Source organism: Mauremys mutica, chromosome 20 (genome assembly GCF_020497125.1).
Source record: "Mauremys mutica isolate MM-2020 ecotype Southern chromosome 20, ASM2049712v1, whole genome shotgun sequence".
Lineage (NCBI taxonomy): Eukaryota > Metazoa > Chordata > Testudines > Geoemydidae > Mauremys > Mauremys mutica.
In genome coordinates this window covers 20437237-20458179 of record NC_059091.1, presented here as the reverse complement: position 1 = coordinate 20458179, position 20943 = coordinate 20437237, and the positions used below count along the sequence as shown (strand labels likewise).

At 55.0% G+C, this 20943-nt stretch overlaps 1 protein-coding gene across 6 annotated transcripts in view; it reads left to right on the top strand.

The window, feature by feature from the left end:
- The window catches only part of LOC123353430 (adhesion G protein-coupled receptor E3-like), an 83309-nt gene that overhangs the window by 19561 nt on the left and 42805 nt on the right, over window positions 1-20943 (top strand). For 5 of the 6 annotated variants that reach the window (XM_044994501.1, XM_044994500.1, XR_006574500.1 and 2 more), the window contains exons 4-14: window positions 507-644; window positions 1338-1493; window positions 4620-4775; window positions 6537-6692; window positions 13345-13488; window positions 14008-14075; window positions 16478-16582; window positions 17419-17596; window positions 18357-18476; window positions 19834-20030; window positions 20687-20857. In XM_044994501.1, the coding sequence (XP_044850436.1) occupies window positions 507-644; window positions 1338-1493; window positions 4620-4775; window positions 6537-6692; window positions 13345-13488; window positions 14008-14075; window positions 16478-16582; window positions 17419-17596; window positions 18357-18476; window positions 19834-20030; window positions 20687-20857 (1589 nt within the window). The remainder of the gene's footprint in view (window positions 1-506; window positions 645-1337; window positions 1494-4619; window positions 4776-6536; window positions 6693-13344; window positions 13489-14007; window positions 14076-16477; window positions 16583-17418; window positions 17597-18356; window positions 18477-19833; window positions 20031-20686; window positions 20858-20943) is intronic. The other variant, XR_006574502.1, reaches the window with a different exon arrangement.

Genomic DNA, 20943 nt, shown 5'->3' with positions numbered 1-20943 from the left:
AAAGGATCCAGGAGCCCCCCGTAGGCAGGTCACAATCTGGGTCATGGGAGGCAGCTCAGGATCCAAACTGGCCTCGCGCCCGATTCTGCTCTCAGTCAATCCAGAGCAGAGCCAGACAGGAATTTCCCAGGGAACCATTTTTTGCCAGAAAATGCTGATTCGGTTCAGAGGAATGTTTGGTTTTACTTGGGAAAAAGATTGTGTGTGTGTGTGGGGAGATGAAATAATTTACAAAATGAAAAATTCCCATTTTCTGGATCTAAGTGAGGTTTTGGTTTGAAATTGATGCTAATGAGAGTAACGACGACAGCAACAAAAAGGAGAAAAAATTATTTAGATCGAAAACGTTTCACTTCAAGTGACGCCTGGCTCTGGCGGCTCTGCCTGTCTGTGACGAAAATGTGAATGGGGCGTGTGAAAGGAGTCAATATCACTGTGGGGGGCGGGGGAGAGAGGAGAGCCGCTCTGCACTGGCTGACCCTGCCCAACTGTTCCCACCCCTGCAGGTACCACTGGGGACTGCAACAGCCATCGGCTGTGCCCAGCAGATGCCAAGTGTGTGAACAGCACCCACTGCACCTGCCTGGATGGATACCAGCCAAGGGGGAATCGCTTCTTCACCGACCCAACAGAGACCTGTGATGGTAACGGGGTTCCCACGTTGTCCTGCGGGGGCTGGGACAGAGCAGGGCAGTAAGGGCCAGAGCAGCCGACTCCACTGACTCCAGGGCCTGTTGAGGGTGCTCAGCCTGGCTGGGGAATGAGGGGGGGCAGCACAGGTGAGGGCCGCCCTCCTGGGGATCAAACCGGGGCCTCCAGAGTGAGCAGCAGGAGCCGCTGCAGCAAGAGCCAGGAGTAAATTGGGAACAGGGTGGGGGGCCCATCATACTGACCCGTCTGAATCCCAGCCAGGGTCCTAATCAGGGGTATCCAGGGGCAGAGGGGCCCCATGGATCTCTGCCCAGAGGAGCTGAATGGGGCAGCCCTGGCTATACTTCCAAGGAGGGAGGAGGCAGAGGAGAGGCAGCTTGTCATCCCCCCAACACAAGGGGAGCCTGAAGCCCCAGGGGGACGTCTCCCCACCCTCTGCTCACATGAGGGATCTGGGTGTTTGTGGGGCCGAACCCCCCCTGTACCTGGGACAGGAGGCTCAGGGGGGCTGTTTCCAACATTCCAGCAGCATAAATTGGTAAATTGGAATCAGGGCCTTAATCACTAACTGCTCAGGGCCCCGATCACCTGGTTCCCTTCACCCAGCTCAGTGCGGGGTTTGGGGGGGTGATACAGGGAATGTCTCCCTGCCAGGACTGTACAGAGCGTCCCCTCTTGCATTACAGATATTAATGAGTGTCTGGGGCTGAGCCCGCCAAACTGTGGACCCAACGCAAACTGCAACAACGTGCCTGGGAGTTACAACTGCACCTGCATCGATGGCTACGAGTTCAGCTCTGGGAAAGCCAACTTCACGCGCGCGAGTGAGAACAGGTGCCGGGGTGAGCTCTCCTCTGCCCCCACCTGCTGAGACCCCCCACCTTGCACACACAAATGCTCGTTCCAGGCCTGGTGCTGCACCGGGGATGCTGCCGGCTTTGGCAGTGGCCTGAGGCCGTCAGTGAGGCTGTGATGAGACGTGACCCTCGCCTACTCCCGCAGAGCATGGGGCCGGGCTCACCCCTGTGCCCGGCACTTGGACAGGGAATGAACCCTCGGGGTTAGAAACAGACCAACGGAGCAAACTCCTTGTGCTGCAGAGATGCGCTGCGGGGAGGGGAGGGGACCCTCGCTGGCCCCAGCACGCAGCATCTGAGGTGGTGGTGCCCCGCTGAGCCTGGGAAGGGGCCCCGGGAACGGCTCTGGGAATTGGGCTAAAGCGTTCTTGACTTCGCCCCCTGGTCCCCTATTGCTTGAGCTTCGCTGGGGGCAGGCAGCCATGCTCCGCTCTGGCCTCTAGGGGGCGCAGCTGCTAGTTCGTGGGACCCTCCCACTGCCCCAAGCTCCCTGCATGGGCAGCGCTGGGAGGGGCATGTGCTGTGACTGGCATTGCCAGCCCAGCCCCAGGCTGCCCTGAGGCCCCCCGAGTTCCAGCAGTCTGGGGCGGGGACGTGGGGTTGGCGTTCGTCGGCTCTGTGTGCTGTCCTGGCTCTGGGCGGGTCGCCGGCCCGGCAGACCTCCAGCGAAGTGCCCAGACAGCCCAGAGTCGGGGCAGTGGCCAAGGCGCTCGGCCAGGTTTATCACCAATGCAGCCCGGTGCCAGCGCCCAGAGATGCCCCAGGGACACGGCCACACGTCTGCCTCTGGCAATAGACCCCGACAGTTCCAGACTGAGACAAACCATCCGGGATAAACAACTGACGTCCCAGCTTGTGTGCTTCACAACATGCTTGTTACCCCCCTTGTGCCCTTCTCCTGCTGCTTCAGACAAAACATCCCTTATTCACCCCCTGGCTTTGTACTTTACTCCTGATGCTTCAGACAAAACATTCCCCACCCGTCAAACCATCTGATCCTGCGCCAGGCAGGGGAATCTGGAGCTGGGATGTGGTTACACAGTCACTGTGTTGCAGCAATGCCGGCAATACCGGTGCCGAGTTCGTGCACTGGAAGGTGAACTTGCAAAGAAGCCTCTGCTTTGTGACAGGGTGTGACTGTTGGTGCCTGGGGGGGGGGGGCACAATGAGATTGCTCCATCAGGGCAAACTGCAGAGTGGGGCCGACAATCCCCCAAACTGCTGGTTATTTCTGATACTTAGATTCACCAAGCCAGCAACAAACCAGCTGCTCCGATACCGGCTGCTTCCCCAGAGCCAGAAACACAGCTCCCGGCTCCTTTTCTAGTGTGGCTTCAAAGGCAGAATTTGGGTCATTTGGCCTGCAAGGTGCTTAACCCTTCCTGGCTCAGTGTCCCTCAGGGCTGGACTTTTGCTCAGAGCATCACTTCTGCTGACTTTGGTTCTGGCCTTGTGCCAGGCCCCTGCTCCAGGCTCTCTCTGCTCCAGCTCCATGTCGCTCCCCAGGGCAGCGCTGTGAGGGGGATGTGCTGGGACTGGCATTGCCAGCCCAGCCCCAGGCTTCCCTCAGACACCCTGGCTCCCAGTGGCATGGCACAGGGACACACGGGCTGGGCAGCTCCGCGTCGCTCCCCCAGGGCAGGGAGTTTGCCCAGGGCACAGACCGAGAGGTCTCTCTGGGCTCGCAGTCCAGTGGATTTGGAGACTCCTTTGCGCTGGTGAAGCTGGCGCATGCACCAATGCCAGTCCCCTGGCAGGGGATACCCACATGCTGGTGTCTCCACCGGGGGGCGCTGGAAGCTGCCAGCTGCTAAATCGTTTTGTGCTGATCCCTGTCTGTGCTCCCTGAGCCCCCTGAGTCAGCAAAGCACATGCTTAGCTCCAGCCCTGCACAGCAATGCACTTAACTCGGCTCCAGTGGGTCTAAAGTGCATGGCTGAGCTCATGACGACAATCCCAGGCATTAAAAAAAATCAGATTCGCTTAGACAATCACGAGCTTTAGAAAGACTAAGGAGCAACAGGCAGTGTGTGGATTGAATTGAATTGAAAAGGGGCATATTCAAAGCTGATACAAGGAAATACTCCTCCACCCGGGGCGGCAGTAGCCTCTGGAACTCACTGCTACCATGGCCAGGGGGCTGTGAATGTGGCGAGGTTTAAAGAGGGACTGGCTGTTTCTATGGGGAATGACAATGCCTGGAGCTGTGCTAGTTAATGGACAATAATTCTGGGACAGAGGGAAAAGCTCCCATTTCAGGGCTTAAGCCAACCTCCAACTATTAGAGACCAGGAGGAGCCCTGCATGGGGGCAGATTATCCCCCCCACTGCTGCTGTGGGACTCTTACACCTTCCTCTATAGCACCCGTCACAGATGGGATACCAGGGTAGAGGGACCTTGGGGTTGACCCAGGCTGGAAATGCTTGTGTGTTCCTCTGTGATTGGAACCTGATGGGGATTTCTGCCAAGTCCCAGTGTTCCCACCCCTTGGGCAACTCAGCTTCAACCATGGACTCCTAAATCTCCCCAAATCTTGGCCCCATTGGGGCTTGGCCCATAGAGGCCACAGAGGCTGTTCTGGGGTCTGAAGGTCCCCTTCCCTCTGCTACAGTCACAGCACACGCACACAGTTAGAAACAAAGCGTCACATCCTCTCGCTGGCAGGCTGCAGATCAGCACAGGGTTATTTCTTAGAATCCAGAACCCTAGCACACGAGGACCCCAAACAGAGAGAGACAAAGCAGGCTGCTCCTGAAGGCAGACGGGCACAACTAACCCCACTTTGCTCTAGGCTGGCCCTTTGGCAGACACACTGCTGAAACCCCCAGATCACACGCTTGTCACCCAAGCCCCCTAGCCTGCAAGCAGGTCCAGGGCAGCCCCTTGGAGATATAAAGTGAGAGCTTGTGATGCTATCACAGTTTTCAATGCACCATATTCTCGAGTGGCCGTTCTGCTGCCAGAGCAGCCTAGTGTGGCCTGAGTGTAGTTGAGAATCAGGCCTGTGATTGTTAAACTCCCAGGGCCCTATCACCCAGCTCAGTACAGGTGGGTGATAGAGGAACGTCTCCCTGCCAGGACTGTACAGCGCGTTCCCTCTTGTGCTGCAGATATTGACGACTGTCAAGGCCCGAGCCCGGCAGACTGCGGACTCCACGCAAACTGCACCAACGTGCCTGGGAGTTACTACTGCAGCTGCATCGATGGCTACAAGCTCAGCTCTGGGAAAGCCAACTTCACGCACACGAGTGAGAACAGCTGCCAGGGTGAGCTCTCCCCTGGCCCCACCTGCTGAGACATGCACCTCACATGCTCATTCCCAGCTGTTGCCGGCTTTGGCAGTGGCCTGAGGCTGTCAGGGGCGGCTCTAGAAAATAGGCTGCCCCAAGCAGCGCGGTGTGCTGCGCTGCCCTTCCTCGGTCCCGCGGCGGGTCCCCTCTTCCCGCGGCTCCGGTTGAGCTCCCGCGGCAGGTCCACCGGAGCCCCGGGACGAGCGCCCCCTCCGCAGTCATGCCTGCGGCAGGTCCGCTCGTCCGCGGCTCCGGTGGACCTCCCGCAGGCATGACTGCGGCAGGTCCACCGGCCCAGCCTGCCGCCCCCTAGATTTGGCCGCCCTAGGCAACAGCTTGGTTTGCTGGTGCCTAGAGCCGCCCCTGGAGGCTGTCAGCGTTAGCTGTGATAACATATGACCCTTACCTGCTCCCGTAGAGCGTGGGGTTGGGCTCACCCCTGTGCCTGGCGCTTGGATGGGGAATAGAAAGACCCACAGAGGAAACTCCTTGTGCTGCAGTGATGTGCTGCGCTGCGGAGAGGAGAGGGGACCCTCGCTGGCCCCAGCACGCAGCATCTGAGCTGCTCGTGTCCCCCTGAGCTGGGAAGGGGCCTCGTGTCTGGGCCATGGAAATAGCACCGTGCGCTCTGCCCCCTATGGGCCCTGGTGAGGAGAGAATAGCCACAGCACAGTGTGCCACAGCCCCACCCCCAATCCTCCCTCATGGGGTCTGGGGGGGCAGGGAATAGCTGCAGTGCTGGGCCCCGGCCTCGGCCCCGGCCCCTACATCAGGGGCTAGGAGCAGGGTGGGTGCAGGACCCCTATAGCAGCTCCACACCAGCTGGGGTGGCCCCTTTTGCAGGGCAGGTGATTCTCCAGTGGCCATTGTGCTGCCATTGCAGCCTAGTGCCGCCTGAGCGTAGCTGAGAATCAGGCCCAGGGCCAGCTCCAAGTTTTTTGCCACTCCAAGCAAAAAAAATTTCCTGTGTCCCCCCAGCCCCGCCCCAACTCCGCCCCTTACCCACCCCATTCCAACCCCTTCCCCAAATCCCCGGCCCCGCCTCCTCCCCTGGGCACGCTGCATTTCCCCTCCTACCCCTCCCTTGCCTGGGAGGGACGGGGTAGAAGCGGAGCATCAGTGCGCTTGCGGGAGGAGGCAGAAGTGAGCTGGGGGGGGGAGCAGTTGCTCTGCTCTTCCCAGGGTTACTTCCTGCAGCCCTCCCCGCGCCCCCCACCGCCACAGCTCACCTCTGCTCCGCTTTCCCCCCCTCCCTCCCAGGCTTGACACAAAACAGCTGATTTGCGGGCAAGCCTGGGAGGGATGGGGGAGAAAAGGAGCGGCGGCACACTCAGGGGAGCAGGCAGCAGTGAAGCGGAGATGAGCTGGGGGGGGAGCGGTTCCTCTGCCCCGCCCCAGGTTACTTCCTGCGGCCCTCCCCGTGACCCCCACCCACCACAGCTCACCTCTGCTCAGGGCCGGCTCCCAGCTTTTTGCTCTTCAAGCCAAATAATAATAATAATAATAATAATAAAAAAAGATCCGGAGTGCCACCCCTTGGAAAGTGCCGCCCCAAGCACATGCTTGGAGCGCTGGTGCCTAGAGCCGGCCCTGATCAGGCCTTTGATTGTTAAGCTGCTAGGGGTTTGGTCACCTGGGCCCTGTCACCCAGTGGGGGACTGGGGCTGGGGCCGGGGGGATGATACCGGGAACGTCTCCCTGCCAGGCCTGTACAGAACATCCCCTCTTGTGCTCCAGATATTGACGAGTGTCAGGACCCGAGCCCGCCAGACTGTGGACCCCACGCAAACTGCACCAACGTGGCTGGGAGTTACTTCTGCGGCTGCAGCGATGGCTACGAGCCCAGCCCTGGGAAAGCCAAGTTCACACACGCGAGTGAGAACAGCTGCCAGGGTGAGCTCTCCCCTGCCCCCACCTGCTGAGACCCCCCCTCGCGCACACAAATGCTCGTTCCAGGCCTGGCGCTGCACCGAGGCTGCTGCCGGCTTTGGCAGTGGCCCGAGGCCTCAGCGAGGCTGTGATGAGCTGTGACCCTCACCTGCTCCCGCAGAGCATGGGGCCGGGCTCACCCCTGTGCCTGGCGCTTGGACAGGGAATAAACCCTCGGGGTTAGAAACAAACCCACAGAGCAAACTCCTTGTGCTGCAGTGATGCACTGGGGAGAGGTGAGGGGACCCTCGCTGGCCACAACATCTGGGCTGCTCGTGTCCCCCTGAGCTGGGAAGCGGCCTCGTGTCTGGGCCATGGAAATAGCACCGTGCGCTCTGCCCCCTATGGGCCCTGGTGAGGAGAGAATAGCCACAGCACAGTGTGCTCCAGCCATGCCCCCGATCCTCCCCCATAGGTCCTGGGGGCAGGGAATAGCTGAAGTACAGGGCACCATGATGACACCCTGAATCTTCCCGCTTTTGGTCCTGGGGGGGCAGGAAATAGCTGCAGTTCTGGGCACCCCAACCTCAGCCTCTACATCAGGGGCTAGGAGCAGGGTGGGTGCAGGACCCCTACAGCAGCTCCACACCAGCTGAGGTGGCCCCTTTTGCAGGGTGGGGGATTCTCCAGTGGCCGTTCCCCTGCCAGAGCAGCCTAGGGCCCAGTCACATAGGTCCCATCACCCAGCTCAGTCTGGTATCCCGGCTCCAACGGGCCAAAGCCAGATGCTGCAGAGGATGGTGGAAGAGCCCTGCAGTGGCAGCCAAGGGATAGTCTGCCCTCACTTCCTGGTTTCTAATACTCAGCTGGGCTGAAGCCCCACAGCAGGACGTATTCTCTCTCTTCCCAAATGTTTGTGCCCTTTAACTATGATCACTCTGGTTGTTCTCATGCGTAGGAACATCCAGTCGCTCCTTGAATTTTGCTAGATTCTTGGCCTCAGTGACTCCTGTGGTGGAGAGTTCCACAGGCTAATCGCACATTGCATGAAACAGCCTTTTCTTGGCTCCGTTCCGAATTTCCCCTTTTCTCACTGCCCTGACTGGCCCTTGCTCTCGTGTTGTGAGGTGGGGAGAACAGAAGCTCCCCGTCTCCCTTCTTTATCCCCGTCAGGCATTTACAGACTCTTAAAACGTCCCCTCTTACATTCAACTCTAAGGTGACAGTCCCAGTCTTTTCAATCTTGTTAGAAGAAAAAGGAGCAGGTTGACCCAGAGGTGGATATGAGTACAGGCTTCTTTATTGCAATACTTGTTCCCCTCAACCCAATTGTTGAGTAAGCACTGGATTAGTTACATCTTTTTATTTGTTAGTATGTAAACATCTACACCCGTTACAACACCCCGAAAGTCGTTATTAAGTAACAGAAACTCATACAGTGAGTACGCCCACCCCTCTCCATTGTTCACAGCATTACGCATGTTATACAGGAATTTTTATCATGAAAGTAAATTTATTCACAACAATCTGTTGCCATTAATTTTCCTATCAGCAATTCTCAGGGGAGGGAGGAAGGGGCCATGAGCCAGGGCTTGTTTATATAGCTGGAAAAGGAAGGGAGGGGAAGATAACATTTTTTATCCTTCTTTCACACAAAGGGCATTTATTTGACAACTACATTTCTCCCGTAGCTGCATCCTTATCAATTCTTACAAGCAACAGGGAGGGGAAAATATGGCAACTTATTTATTAAACAAAGAAATACTGCCTACGTATGCCTGTGCCCCCTAATGCCATGTCAGCACATTAGCAGCTTATTGTGATACTTAACCCTAAAATATCCCAACAAATCTCTCTCCGTAGAGGGTTTTTCCAGGCCCCTGATCATTCTCATTGCCTGTCTCTGAACCCCTCTGGTTCTGCACTGTCCTGTGTGCAAGGGGGAGCCCAGGGCAGGTCGTGGGGTGCAGAGGAGGTCACCCCATTGACTGATATCCAGGCATTAGACCAGCCTTCATGTTAGTCTCTATCCCCTTCCTCCAAAGCAGCTCCCCACTTGTCCCCTCCACAGGGGCGGCTCTAGGCATTTTGCTGCCCCAAGCACGGCAGGCAGGCTGCCTTCAGCGGCACGCCTGTGGGAGGTCCGCCGGTGCCTGTGGGAGGTCCGCCGAAGCTGCGGGACCAGCGGACCCTCTGCAGGCATGCCGCCGAAGGCAGCCTGCCTACCGCCCTCGCGGCGACCGGCAGAGCGCCCCCAGTGGCTTGCCGCCCCAAGCACGCGCTTGGCGTGCTGGTGTCTGGAGCCGCCCCTGCCCCTCCAGGGGTGGGCGGCTCATTCAGGCATTGCCGTCTGCACTGATATCACGGCACTGGGCATTGCCAGATCCGCTTGGGAGCTTTAGCAAGCAGCAGGCGCGTGTCCCGGCAGGGCTGCTTTTCCCTCTCCAGCTGGACCGGCTCATTCTGGACAATAGCCACTTGCTCCCGTTCGCTGGCCCAGTCACTGAACTCCTGGATCTAACCAGCCCCGTCTGCCCAGGGCCGCCGGGAGGCAGGGGGGGCAAGTGGGGCAATTTCCCCATGAGAGTTTTTCAAGGCCCCTGGAGCGGGATCCTTCACTTGCTCCGGGGGCCCCGGAAAACTCTTGGGTCCCGGGTCCCTGGAGCTTCTTCCACAACAATTCGGGAGCGGGGGGGTCCTTTCGCCCCGGGACCCACCACTGAAGTGCCCGGAAGACCCGCGGCAGGGGGGTCCTTACGCTGCAGGACTCGCTGCCGAAGTGCCCCGAAAACCCACAGTGGCGGGTCCCGGGGCGGAAGGACCCCCCGCCGCAGTGCCGGGTCTTCAGCGGCTATTCAGCGGCAGGGGGCCCCCGCTGCCAAAGACCCCAGGCCCCCTGAATCGTTTGGGCGGCCCTGCATCTGCCCAGAGCACGGTGCATGTCGGACGCCTGGATTATCCCCCAGCAGCATCACCCCAGTGCCCAAGGTCCAGCTCCTAGATCAGCCTGACCTAGCGCTTTCTCTCTCCTTGCAGACATTGACGTTACATGTGTAAATGCAGTTAGGGATTTAGGAGGGGTCAAAAGGATACGTCTGAGATCTGCCCAGGTACAATGGGAGCTGGAAACAGCCATGGCAAAGGCATGATGTTTCTGACTTGTCTGCTGAAGGATCAGAAATGGACACCATGTAGAGTCAAGCACAGGAGTTTATTACGCACCGTGCCGGTGGAGTGTCACTTCGCTTATTAGACTCAGAGACACTGCAGAACAATTGATTACAATAGATTATATAGGGTGCTCATTGGGCGGAGAGAAGCGAGGGAGACGGGTTTCCCAAGCCCCTGGATATGTTCTAGCAGCAAGACAAGATAAGCACAATAAACCAATGGTCTAAAAGATTACATAACGGCGCCTCCCATGGTTCAAGTTAACATATTGCTAACACACAGGTAATTATTCTTAAACTATTTCTATTAAAGTCTATAGGTGAAATCCTAATTTTGGGATCCAGGGGGATGAGGTAGCAGCTCTCCCTGTTGACCAGCAGGTACATTCCTGGAGATTTAAAGCAAAAAAGCAGTAACTAGTATCTAACAATAACAATTGTTTATAGTTTTACCCTTGCACTTTTGTGAACTGGGATTGCAGGGCTGCCCCGGGGACGGGGGGAATTTGCCCCAGGCCCTGCAGGGGCCCCCAAGAGAATACAGTATTCTATAGTATTGAAATTTTTTTTTATGGAAGGGGCCCCCAAAATTGCTTTGCCCCAGGCCCCCTGAATCCTCTGGGCGGCCCTGTGGGATTGGCATACATCTGGGAGGGGAGGGTGTCATTACTCACATCAATCATGTTAGGCCTCTCCCTGAACACTATTCTGGCACCTGTACCACCGAGTTAACTTGGAGGCCCTTCTCAGTGCTTCGTGTGTCTATAACTTGCGATAAGGACACCCAGTTACAGCTCACCATCTGGAGTCATGCTGACTCCTCTCACTGACTTGAAACACACAAGGTTCTCTGTTTACCCTAGATTTCTCTTAGCCATGTATTGTTTTTTGTTAGCTAGCCCTCATCTGGGCCTATATGGAAAGTTCTTAACAGAAACTGTAGTTAAGATTTTACATTCACATTAAATGGATTATGGCCCTTCATCTGCAGTGTTCCTACCATGTGGCGCTGCCTTAAAGCCCCACCTCCCGGAGTCATGTGATTCTGCCTTTGGCTAAAATCAAAATTAGTACATGGCCCTCGTGGTGGAGGAAAAACTGCCAAACTTTATGCTGACAGAACTGACAGTTCCCAAACCAGAGACAAATCTCTTGATTTTTAAACCAATCTCGTGACGTTTTTGCAGCCTGGCTCACAGTTTGGGGCTTTTCTTGATTGCTTGGCATTGGCGATGCTGTTAATGCACCGCCACTGAGCTGACCCAGGATCTCTGAAACTAACCCGTATGCCTGGATGGGGAAACTAACCACGTTGCCTGAGGTCTCGCTCTTTCTCTGCGCCACACCTGGGCAAAGTGTCTGTTCTGACTCCCAGCCTGTCTTACAAATTGGAAACTGAGCCCAGGGACTGAAGGTCGCCATGTCTCTTGCCAGGCTGCTTAATTCCACCAAGGCAGGAGCATAGGGCATTGGGGATGTCATTAGAAGCTGTAACATTCCCCCAAATCTGCAGCTGCAATCAGAGCCCAAGATGCTCTTTCGTAGCAGAGCTTTGAGGTGGGGGAAGGTCAGGTCTTTGCAAAGCAAACTGGGCTGAGACAGAGCCGAGGACTCTCTGTTGGATCAACCTTCAATACAGCTTGGGCTCAAAAAGCCCATTAACTTCTGGAACCCCATTAACCGAACCCTCAGCCGCTGCTAAGGCAGGGGAAGCAGCTGGCACCACAAAGGAACCAGCATCACGAAGAAATCAGCTTGGGTCATTAGCAGAAATCAAACCCAGGACATGTTTGCTGAAAGGATACAGCTCAGCTGCTGGAGCTAAGGGAGTAACTCCATTAGCTAGTCATTGTACCAGGCTGCACATACAAGCCCCCTCACAGGCATGGCGTAGGCCCGTTGCCTTCCAAGAGGTTTAACAATGGAGCAAAAGTTGAGTTTCCTGCCAAAGGAAAAAAGGATTTTTTCCAGCCCTGATGCACTCCCGGCCATGAGCCATGGAGACATAAAGCTCCTCTCAGTGAGGGGAAGCAGAGGGTACAGTCTGCATGGTGAGGCAGGGGAGACACATTCTTGGCCTTCTATGGAAGAAACAAGCCGAAAGAGAGAGGTCTAGTGGGTGGGGTATGGGACTGGGACTCAGGAGACTGGGGGCTATTCCCAGCTCTGTTACTGCTGAGTGTCCTTGGGCAATTCTGTGTCTCAGTTTTCTCTCCCACCTCTTGTCCATTTAGACTAGAAGGTCTTTATGGCCATGTGTGTGCAGCCCTTTGGAACATGGCCCAAGGGAAGGATCCATGAGTGCTCTGGACTCTCCCCGCTGATTGACTTGTTTGCTGATGTCCAGGTGAAGGGGATTTTAGCCACAAGTATTTCTGTGAGAAGCAAAAGCGTTATGGATAAATATCAGGGAGAGCGTAGCTTTCTTCCGGGGCCCTGCCCCTACTTCCTCAGGAAGGAACATTACTTATCTGTCCCCAGGGATGGGGACTGATAGGCCACTGCTCATCTGAATGCCACGGGGCATCAGCAGAACAGCTCTGCATGCTGATCTAAGCCTGCTCGTTCACTGGCTGACCATTAGACTGTTTCAGTGGATAAATGTCTCTTTTAAGTCTGTTTCTGAAGTTTAATTTTAATAATAATAATAATTGGAGATATACCAATCTCCTAGAACTGGAAGGGACCTTAAAAGGTCACTGACTCCAGCCCCCTGCCTTCACTAGCAGGACCAAGTACTGATTTTTGCCCCAGATCCCTAAGTGGCCACCTCCAGGATTGATCTCACACCCCTGGGTTTAGCAGGCCAATGCTCAAACCACTGAGCTATCCCTCTCCCCTTTGTGTCTTCACTTAACTATGCCTACTTTTAAATCTGTAAAAGAATATCCAGGCAGATCGAAGTGTTCTCCTACTGGCTTTTCTAGGTTACCATTCCTGATGTACAGTTTGTGTCCATTTATTCTTTCATGTAGAGACTGTCCGGTGAGGAGGGAGGAGAGCAGAGATGCTTTGAGCTGCTCGCTCTGCCTCCTCCCCTGTCCAGAATCTCTCCGGTCCAAAGAAGAGTTTGCCCGTCTCCTACAGCAGCCCTGATTGGCTGCAATTCCCCAGGAGGTGGGGAATTCAAGAAAGCAGCCAGTCACAGGAGGAGTCTCCCCAGGCTGACCTAGAAATCACAGGAAGGCTGGAGTTTCTCCTGTGTTGCTAGACTAGCTGAGAGATATAATGGCGTCCATTGGGAAGTATCTAGGATAGCAAAGTCCTGAGATGGAGAGTAACCAGGCACAGGGCTCATCTTGGGAAGGGGACTGATGTCCCACTCCAGTGTCTGGTCTATCAAGAGAATAACAACTTATTACAGCTCCCTGGCAATGGATTATTCCTTTAACATACACCCCACTGTGGTGCTGGAAGTTCCAGGTTCAAAACCCTGCTGACAATACTTCCATGGTGAGAGATTCAAAACAACTTCTCAGTGGGGCCTCTCTGATTTCCCTTTCCAGATGTTAATGAATGTCTCAGATCCCCTGACATCTGTGGCCCAGGAGCCCAGTGCAACAACACCGATGGGAGTTACCAGTGTGCCTGCCCAGCCGGCCAAATGCCTTCCACCGGGAGCTGGGTCCGGAATCAAACCACGTGTAAAGGTGGGTTCTCCAAGCAAGCAGAGGAGTCTGTACCTAGCAGGTCTCTTTTCAGAGAAGATGGAAACACATCAAGAAGTCTTGGAGGCAGGCAGGGGGCACCCAGCTCCTCCCCCTGCCCTCACACTCAGGGTGCCCTCGAGTGCTGAAGTACAGACTTGGGGCTGCCAACATCCCTGTGTCTGTAGGAGGAATGCCTGCAAACTCATCTGGTCACCTTGGGACATACTCAGAACAGCTGGAGGGTGGCAGAATGGAGTGGAGGGGGGAAAGCAGGGGACAGGATCAGGAGGGGCAGGCAAAGCAGAGTGTAAATGGAGGGGAGATCGAGACAGAGAGGAAGGGAGGGAGTTTTGTAGCAGCCGCATGTTAAACTATTGGCAGGGCAGGACTGGCATGTGGACAGAGAGAAGCCAGCGGGACTGGGAAGAGAAGGGGATTTTCCCCCAAGCAGGAGTGAGTTGATATGAAAATCTTATATGAAAACTCTAACGTCTGCTCCTCTCTTCCCACGGCTCCAAGTCCCCAGCATTAACTCCAGCGCTGAGTTTGAGGGAATCAGAGAGATGTGCAGGAATTTCTCTCTGCAGGTACGTTTGAACCCATCATTCATTTGTTGGGGATTTTGCCCTGTGTTTTGTACCACCAACATGGAAATTCCCAGACAAAAACCTTTGCCGTTGGTATTACGGTGACCCCTGTAAACCCCATCCAAGATCAGGGCAATTCTGTGTTTGTTCCGTTCATCACTGGAATTTGATCCTCCTCATCCTTCTAGGCCGGTCCCATCTACTTGCAATCAGCTCTTCAAGTCTTTCTCCATTCCAGTTTGTCTTGAAGCAGTTCCTTAGAAACTCCAGAGCTCATCAAATCCTTTTGTATGACAGCCACCCATCTAGTCTGGAGTCTCCCAATCCTCTTATCTTCTGCATCTACATTTAGCACCTTGTTTCCTGTTTGTTCTTCTGACCTTCTTGTCACACGCCCACACCATCTGAGCCTGGTTCCCTCAGCGTCTCTATCATTGGTCCTACTTTCACTCTTGCCTTAATTCACTCATTTCAAACATGATCCGTCCTTGTAACTCTAAGCAACCATCTTAACATTTTCACTTCCTCTGTCTTCAAGAATAGCTCCTGGCTCTTCCTCAGTCCTGGCTTTCAGAGCCATACAAAAGTGCAGGCCTGACCACTGTCTTCTAGATCTTACTTTGCTGTTAGATAGGCGTTCTCCTATTGCAGAGCACTCCCTCATTTCTGTCCTTTTACTCCATGCCTTTCCCAGTTGGCTTATTTTGTTGTTGAGTTCATTGTTTTCCTGTACTGTCATAGAATCATAGGACTGGAAAGGACGTTGAGAGGCCATCTAGTCCAGTTCTCTGTACTCAAGGCAGGATTAAGTATTATCTAGACCATCCCTGACAGGTGTTTATCCGCCCTTGCTGCAATTTAAACCCATTGTTTCTGGTCCTATTGTCAGAGTTAAGGAGAACAATTCTTCTCCTTCCTCCTTGTAACAACCTTTTATCTACTTGAAAACTGTTATGTCCCTTCTCAGTCTTGTCTTTTCCAGACTAAACAAATCCAATTTTTCAATCTTGCCTCCTAACTCATATTTTCCAGACTGTTAATGATTTATGTCACTCTTCTCTGGACTTGCTCCAATTTGTCCACATCCTTCCTGAAATTAGGCACCAAAACTGAACACAATACTCCAGTTTAGGCCTAAGCAGAGCACATAGAGCGGAAGAATAACTTCTCGTGTCTTGCTTTCAACACTCCTGCTAATACATCCCAGAATGAGGTTCACCTTTTTTGCAACTGCATTACACTGTTGACTTATATTTAGCATGTGGTCCACTATGAACCCCAGATCCATTTCCACAGTACTCATTCCTAGGACTTCATTTCCCATTTTGTATATGTGCAATTGATTGTTCCTTCCTAAATAGAGAACTTTGCATTTGTCCTTATTGAATTTCATCCTATTTACTTCAGACCATTTCTCCAGTCTGAATTTTAATAATATACTCCAAAGAACTTGCAACCCCTCCGAGCTTGGTATCATCCGCTCACTTTATAAATGTACTCTGTATGCCATTATCTAAATCATTGATGAAGATATTGAACCGAACCAGACCCAGAAATGATCACTGTGGGACCCCACTCAATATGCCCTTCCAGTTTGACTGTCAACTACTGATAACTACTCCCTGGGAATGGTTTTCCAACTAGTTATGGCTGCATATAGGTTGTATTTCCCTAGTGTGTTTCTGATGTCACATGAGAAAATATCAAAAGCCTTAATAAAGTCAAGATATATCATGTCTACCACTTCCCCCCATCCACAAGGGTTGTTACTCTGCCAAAGAAAGCTATCAGGTTGATTTGACAGGATTTGTTGACGACAAATCCATGCTGACTGTTACTTATCACCTTATTATCTTCTAGGGGTTTGCAAATTGTTATCAAACCTTCTAAAACTTTTGTAGTTTTGTTAGTGGCTGGTCCCCAGACTTACACACCCATCGTCTTCCTGCAGGAGAGCATTGAATCTACAGACCATGTACTCTGATTTCTTCTGCTGATTTTCATGCCATTTATTTCCAATATGCCCCTTCATGTCTCTCTGCATCTTCTTTCACTTCCTCTTTCCTCTCCCCCACGAGCACTACATTATCTACAAAAGGCAGGTGCCAGGGAGCCACACTCTGGCTGCTTTCTTTCAATGCATCGAGCACCGACATGAACAAAAAGGGGCTTAGTCCCAAACCTTGTTGTATTCCAGCTGTTACTAGAAACTGTTCCCTTTCTCCACATGAACCTCTCGCTGTGGCAACAGCACCATCGTACATGTCCTGGACACGTCGGGTATAAAAGCTTTATTCACTCAGTGAGAGGTGTCAGGATCAGGCCCTGCATAAGGCAAACACCAATGTCGGTCGCCCTTCAGCGCCTGCAAAACTCACCCTCTGCCCTGGGTCTCTCTGCAGGGAAAGCGGTGCAGCGGAAGCAGCAGTTTCTGCTTTTTCTTTAATTCGACCTTAAACATTTTGATGTCCATATGCGGAGACAGGAGTGTGGCGTTATCACTGGAGGTGAGAGGCTTTGTCCGTTGTACGTGCACTGCAGAGTAGGGCCCCTGTGTGTGCCCCAGAGCCCTGTGTGCTGCTGTGCCAGGTCGGGGTATCACTGTGGGGGAGGGAAACATGTAGATACTCTTCAGACAAGATCTGTGCCCTCCCCTGCTATGGGGAGGGGGGGCGCACCCTCTAGTGGTCAAGTATCAGAGGGGTAGCCGTGTTAGTCTGGTTCTGTAGAAGCAGCAAAGAATCCTGTGGCACCTTATAGACTAACAGTTAGTCTATAAGGTGCCACAGGATTCTTTGCTGCTCCCTCTAGTGGTGTTTGTCTGTATCTGTGTGCACATGCCCTCTAGTATGTCCACTCACATGCACCCTATACTTTTCAGAACTGTTCTTGTTAATCAGAGGCGCTATACTGCTAACAGTTAATGGGATTCTTCCTCAGCTCATCTGTCAGTGACCTGGGTTTTTCAGGCAGCAGGATCTGGGCTCTATCCCTGCCCTGCCAGACATTTCTGAGCAGCTGCCAGATGCAGCATAGAGACAGCCTAGGAAGCCGTGGGCTTGTGACAATGTTGTTCCCTGGCATCTGTAATGGAGGGATGGGGGATGGGGGAGCAGGAGTGAAGAAGGAAGGACAAAAGGTTGTAGCCCCAATAGGCTTCAGGTCCCAGCGGGGCCCCGAGCCAGCCTCAGTGACCCCCTTTGTAAAGGGCTCCCCCTCAGAGCACTGCAGCCCCCTGAACTTGGAGAAGTTGTGATGCCTGATGCCCCCTGGAAACACATGGGACATGGCCCCTGAACCCCCGGACTCTTCGCTCCCAGGGCTTTTCCTTTCCTGTCCCCAGAACGTGACTCTCCGTTTCAACGCTCTCCTGAACAGCACCTCCCTCTGGGATGGCGGAGACAATTGGGAGGTGGGGTCGGCCGTGACGGTCCTGCTGCAGAGCGTGGAACTGGCTGCGCTGGCCACTACGCTCCGGTCTCCGGAGAGGACAACACAGAACGTGACGACAGAGTCTCTGGGTGAGGGGGGACGTGTGGCTCTCAGTGCCACCTGCTGGCTGCCTTGAGATACGGGGTTACACACTGTGCCCCAAATCCACTGGAAGTTAGAGCCTAAATACCATTGTGATGTGAGCCTGTGTTCAGTACAGACACAGAACAGCACGGCCCCTGCACCAGGAAATATATCCCAGCCCCGCCAGTGCCCCCAGGAGCAACAGCAATGCCCAAGAAGGGTTTAAATGCAATATTTGGCATTTCACCACTAAGACCTGCCTCCATCTGATGGAGCGCTGGATGCTGGGATGCAGTTGCCTTCATAGGCAGGTAGCAGCTGCTCCATTTCGTGGAGATTAGGGGTAGCTTTGGGACTCAGCTACAAAGGACACTTGGAATGAGAGTGTCCCTATTACTATTATGTTTTTCTTTTGTATAATTTTGGGAATGAGCCAATTTGTATTTTATATGCATTTTCCCCCCTCTCTATTTCAGTACTCGGTAACTTCTCAGGTGCCTCCCCCTACTCCCACTATTCCCCCTGCTAGGGACTCAGCATCCCCAGGGAGACAGAGCCAGAATGGGGGGAGGGGATATGGGGGGGGTTGATCAATGGAACTCGTGGAGGCACGAAACTTACCCCTTCCACAGTGCAAACGAGCCCTGAAGCCCCCAGGCTCCAAACAGAGTGGGAGGGGGTGGATCTGGCCCAGAATGGACAGATTCCCAGGGAAGTGGTTTAACAGTGAGGGGCTCTGTCATTCCTCACCCCCACCCCCCACAGCTATCCAGACGCAGCTCGTCAGAGGGAACTGCAGCCAGCACAGTGAGGTCTTCACGCTGAGAGCTCACGAGGAGACAATGGACGTGCACTGTGATACAGTCACCGGGGCAGCCACACAAGGTACCATCCTGGGGATGGCAACACCCAGGGTCCAAACCACGGCACAGCAGGGCCGCCCAGAGGGGGGGGCAAAGGGGGCAATTTGCCCCGGGCCCCGGGCTCCACAGGGGCCCCCAAGAGAACAGCGGAGGCTCCCGCCTCCGCCCCTCTCCTGGAGCCTCAGCGCATCAAGCGCCGAGTCTCCGCCGGGGCCCCTGAGCCCCGCCCCGCTCAGAGCCGCGTGGTGAGGGGGCGGGGCTGAGCTCAGCTCCCTCCTCTCGGCCTGGAGCTCCCAGCCCTGCCACCTCACCACGCGGCTCTGAGTGGGACGGAGCTCAGGCCCCGCCGGCCACACGCTGCGGCTGTTCCGGCGAGGCGCTGAGACTCCGGGTGAGGAGGGAGCCGGGGGTAAGAGGCTGGGGCTGGGGCGGGGGGGAAGCGGGACCCGCCGCCGAAGCGCAGCCCGGTCTTCGGCGGCGGGGGGCCCCTTCCGTTCCGGGACCCGCCGCCGAAGTGCCCCGAAGACCCGCGGCGGGGACCCCCCCCCGCCGAATTACCGCCGAAGACCGGGCTGCACTTCAGCGGCGGGTCCCGCTTCGGCGGTAATTTGGCGGCGGGGGGCCCCGCCGCGGGTCTTCGGGGCACTTCGGCGGCGGGTCCCGGAACGGAAGGGGCCCCCCGCCGCCGAAGACCCCGGGCCCCCGGAATCCTCTGGGCGGACCTGCGGCACAGAGTGGTTCCCGGGCACCAAACCCCAGTCTGGTTTCCCCCCTTCCTCCCTATGGATCCCCAGGCCGGGCCCTGGCCTCTGTCTCTAGCCCTGGAGTGCTCCTTGCTGGCTGAGCCAGTGGTTCTCAGGCTGTGGCCATGGAGCTGACACCTTCGTTCCCACAGCTTGAGCCCCCAGCAGTGAGGACTTGGGGGCACAGCGGGGAGATGGCTCAACGGAGGGTCTCTGGTATGAAGTGGGCCCAGAGAATGGAACGGGCAGAGACACCCTAGTCTAGCTAGACCCCCAAATGGAGATGTGGGGGCCCAGGGTAACGTGGACCCTCAGCTGCCATATTCAGGGCCCTGAATCCTCGAGCACCAGGGGACGCTCATCCCTGGCCAGCCCCTCTCCTGCTCTTCCTGAGAAAAACTGAATCTTCAGCTGGAAACGTCCAGCTGCAGGATGCAGAGATGGACGCATTGTTGGGGGCTCCGAGGGAGGAGGTATCATGGTCCAGTGGCTAAATCTTAAGAGTTGTGGCCAGGATCCTGGGTTCCATTCCCAGATCTGCCACAGACTCACTGTGACCCTTGGGCACCTGGCGGGCTCATTCTTTGCCATAGTGTCCACATCTCCCTAACAAGGGATCATCTCCTCTCCCACCAGGTTTGGGGGCTGCTGCTTTTATTTCCTACTCCACCCTGGACTCCATCATCAGTGCGAGACGTCTCAGTGAGGGAAATCTGCCGGTTGGGAAGCTGGAGAAGAGTCATCTCAACTCCAGGGTGGTGAGTGGGGCCGTCGGAGACGGAAGAGCCATTAACCTCTCCAGATGTGCAAACTTCACCCTACGCCATAGAAAGGTGCGTGGAGGAAGATCCCCTCACTTTGCTCCATACCTGGGTCTCCAAAGAAGCATATAAAAGGCACCATCTCCTGCCTGGCATTTGGACCGTGCTGCCTTTCTGGCTCCCTGATGTCCTGAGAAGCAGAGGCTTCCTTATTCCTGATGCATTGGGGCTGTTTGACTGGAGGAGGTTACCGGGGGGTCGCAGCACGACACAGGGCTGTGCAAAGTGCTCTAGGGTAACAGCTCCCCTTAGCTCACCCCTGAGCTGGAGTAACTGGAAAGCTGCTTTCTATTGATAGTGGAGATCAGGAAATCAGCATGAAACACTTTGATTTGGTAACAAAGTTTTTAGGGTGCATATGTGTATGTGTGCACACAGCACTGCCCTCTGCTGGATGCAGTCAGAAGTACTCAGCCATGTGCCACGTTCCTTATAGTGCTAACGGCTAGCAAGGATTTATTTCTCTATTGCTCCAATAGCAGGGCCTGTGCTTTTGGAGCAGCAGGATCTGTGTTCTCTCTCTGCTGTCACCGGGATGGCCCCAGTGGGCACTGGGGGCTGCTTGGGGAGAGCCGTGAAGCTGTAGGTGGCCCCAGGTTTGCTATAGACATGTGATAACAGAAATTATGTTCTGTGGCCCCGTGAGGATGATTCTGTTGTGTTTCTAGGCCAAAAAAGAGGAGGAAGAGGCTCTCTGCGTCTACTGGAAAGTGGTGGCCGAGAGTGGCAGCTGGTCTCTGGACGGCTGCACCACCGTGCACACGAACACCACTCACACCACCTGCAACTGTGACCTTCTCTCCAGCGTGGCTGTCCTAATGTCTCTCACTGCAGTGACGGTATCTCACCGTGAGACTCGGGTCACAGGGCTGGACCCTGAGCTCCGCACCCAGCTTGGGCAAAGCTCTCCCTGGAGCGACTGGAG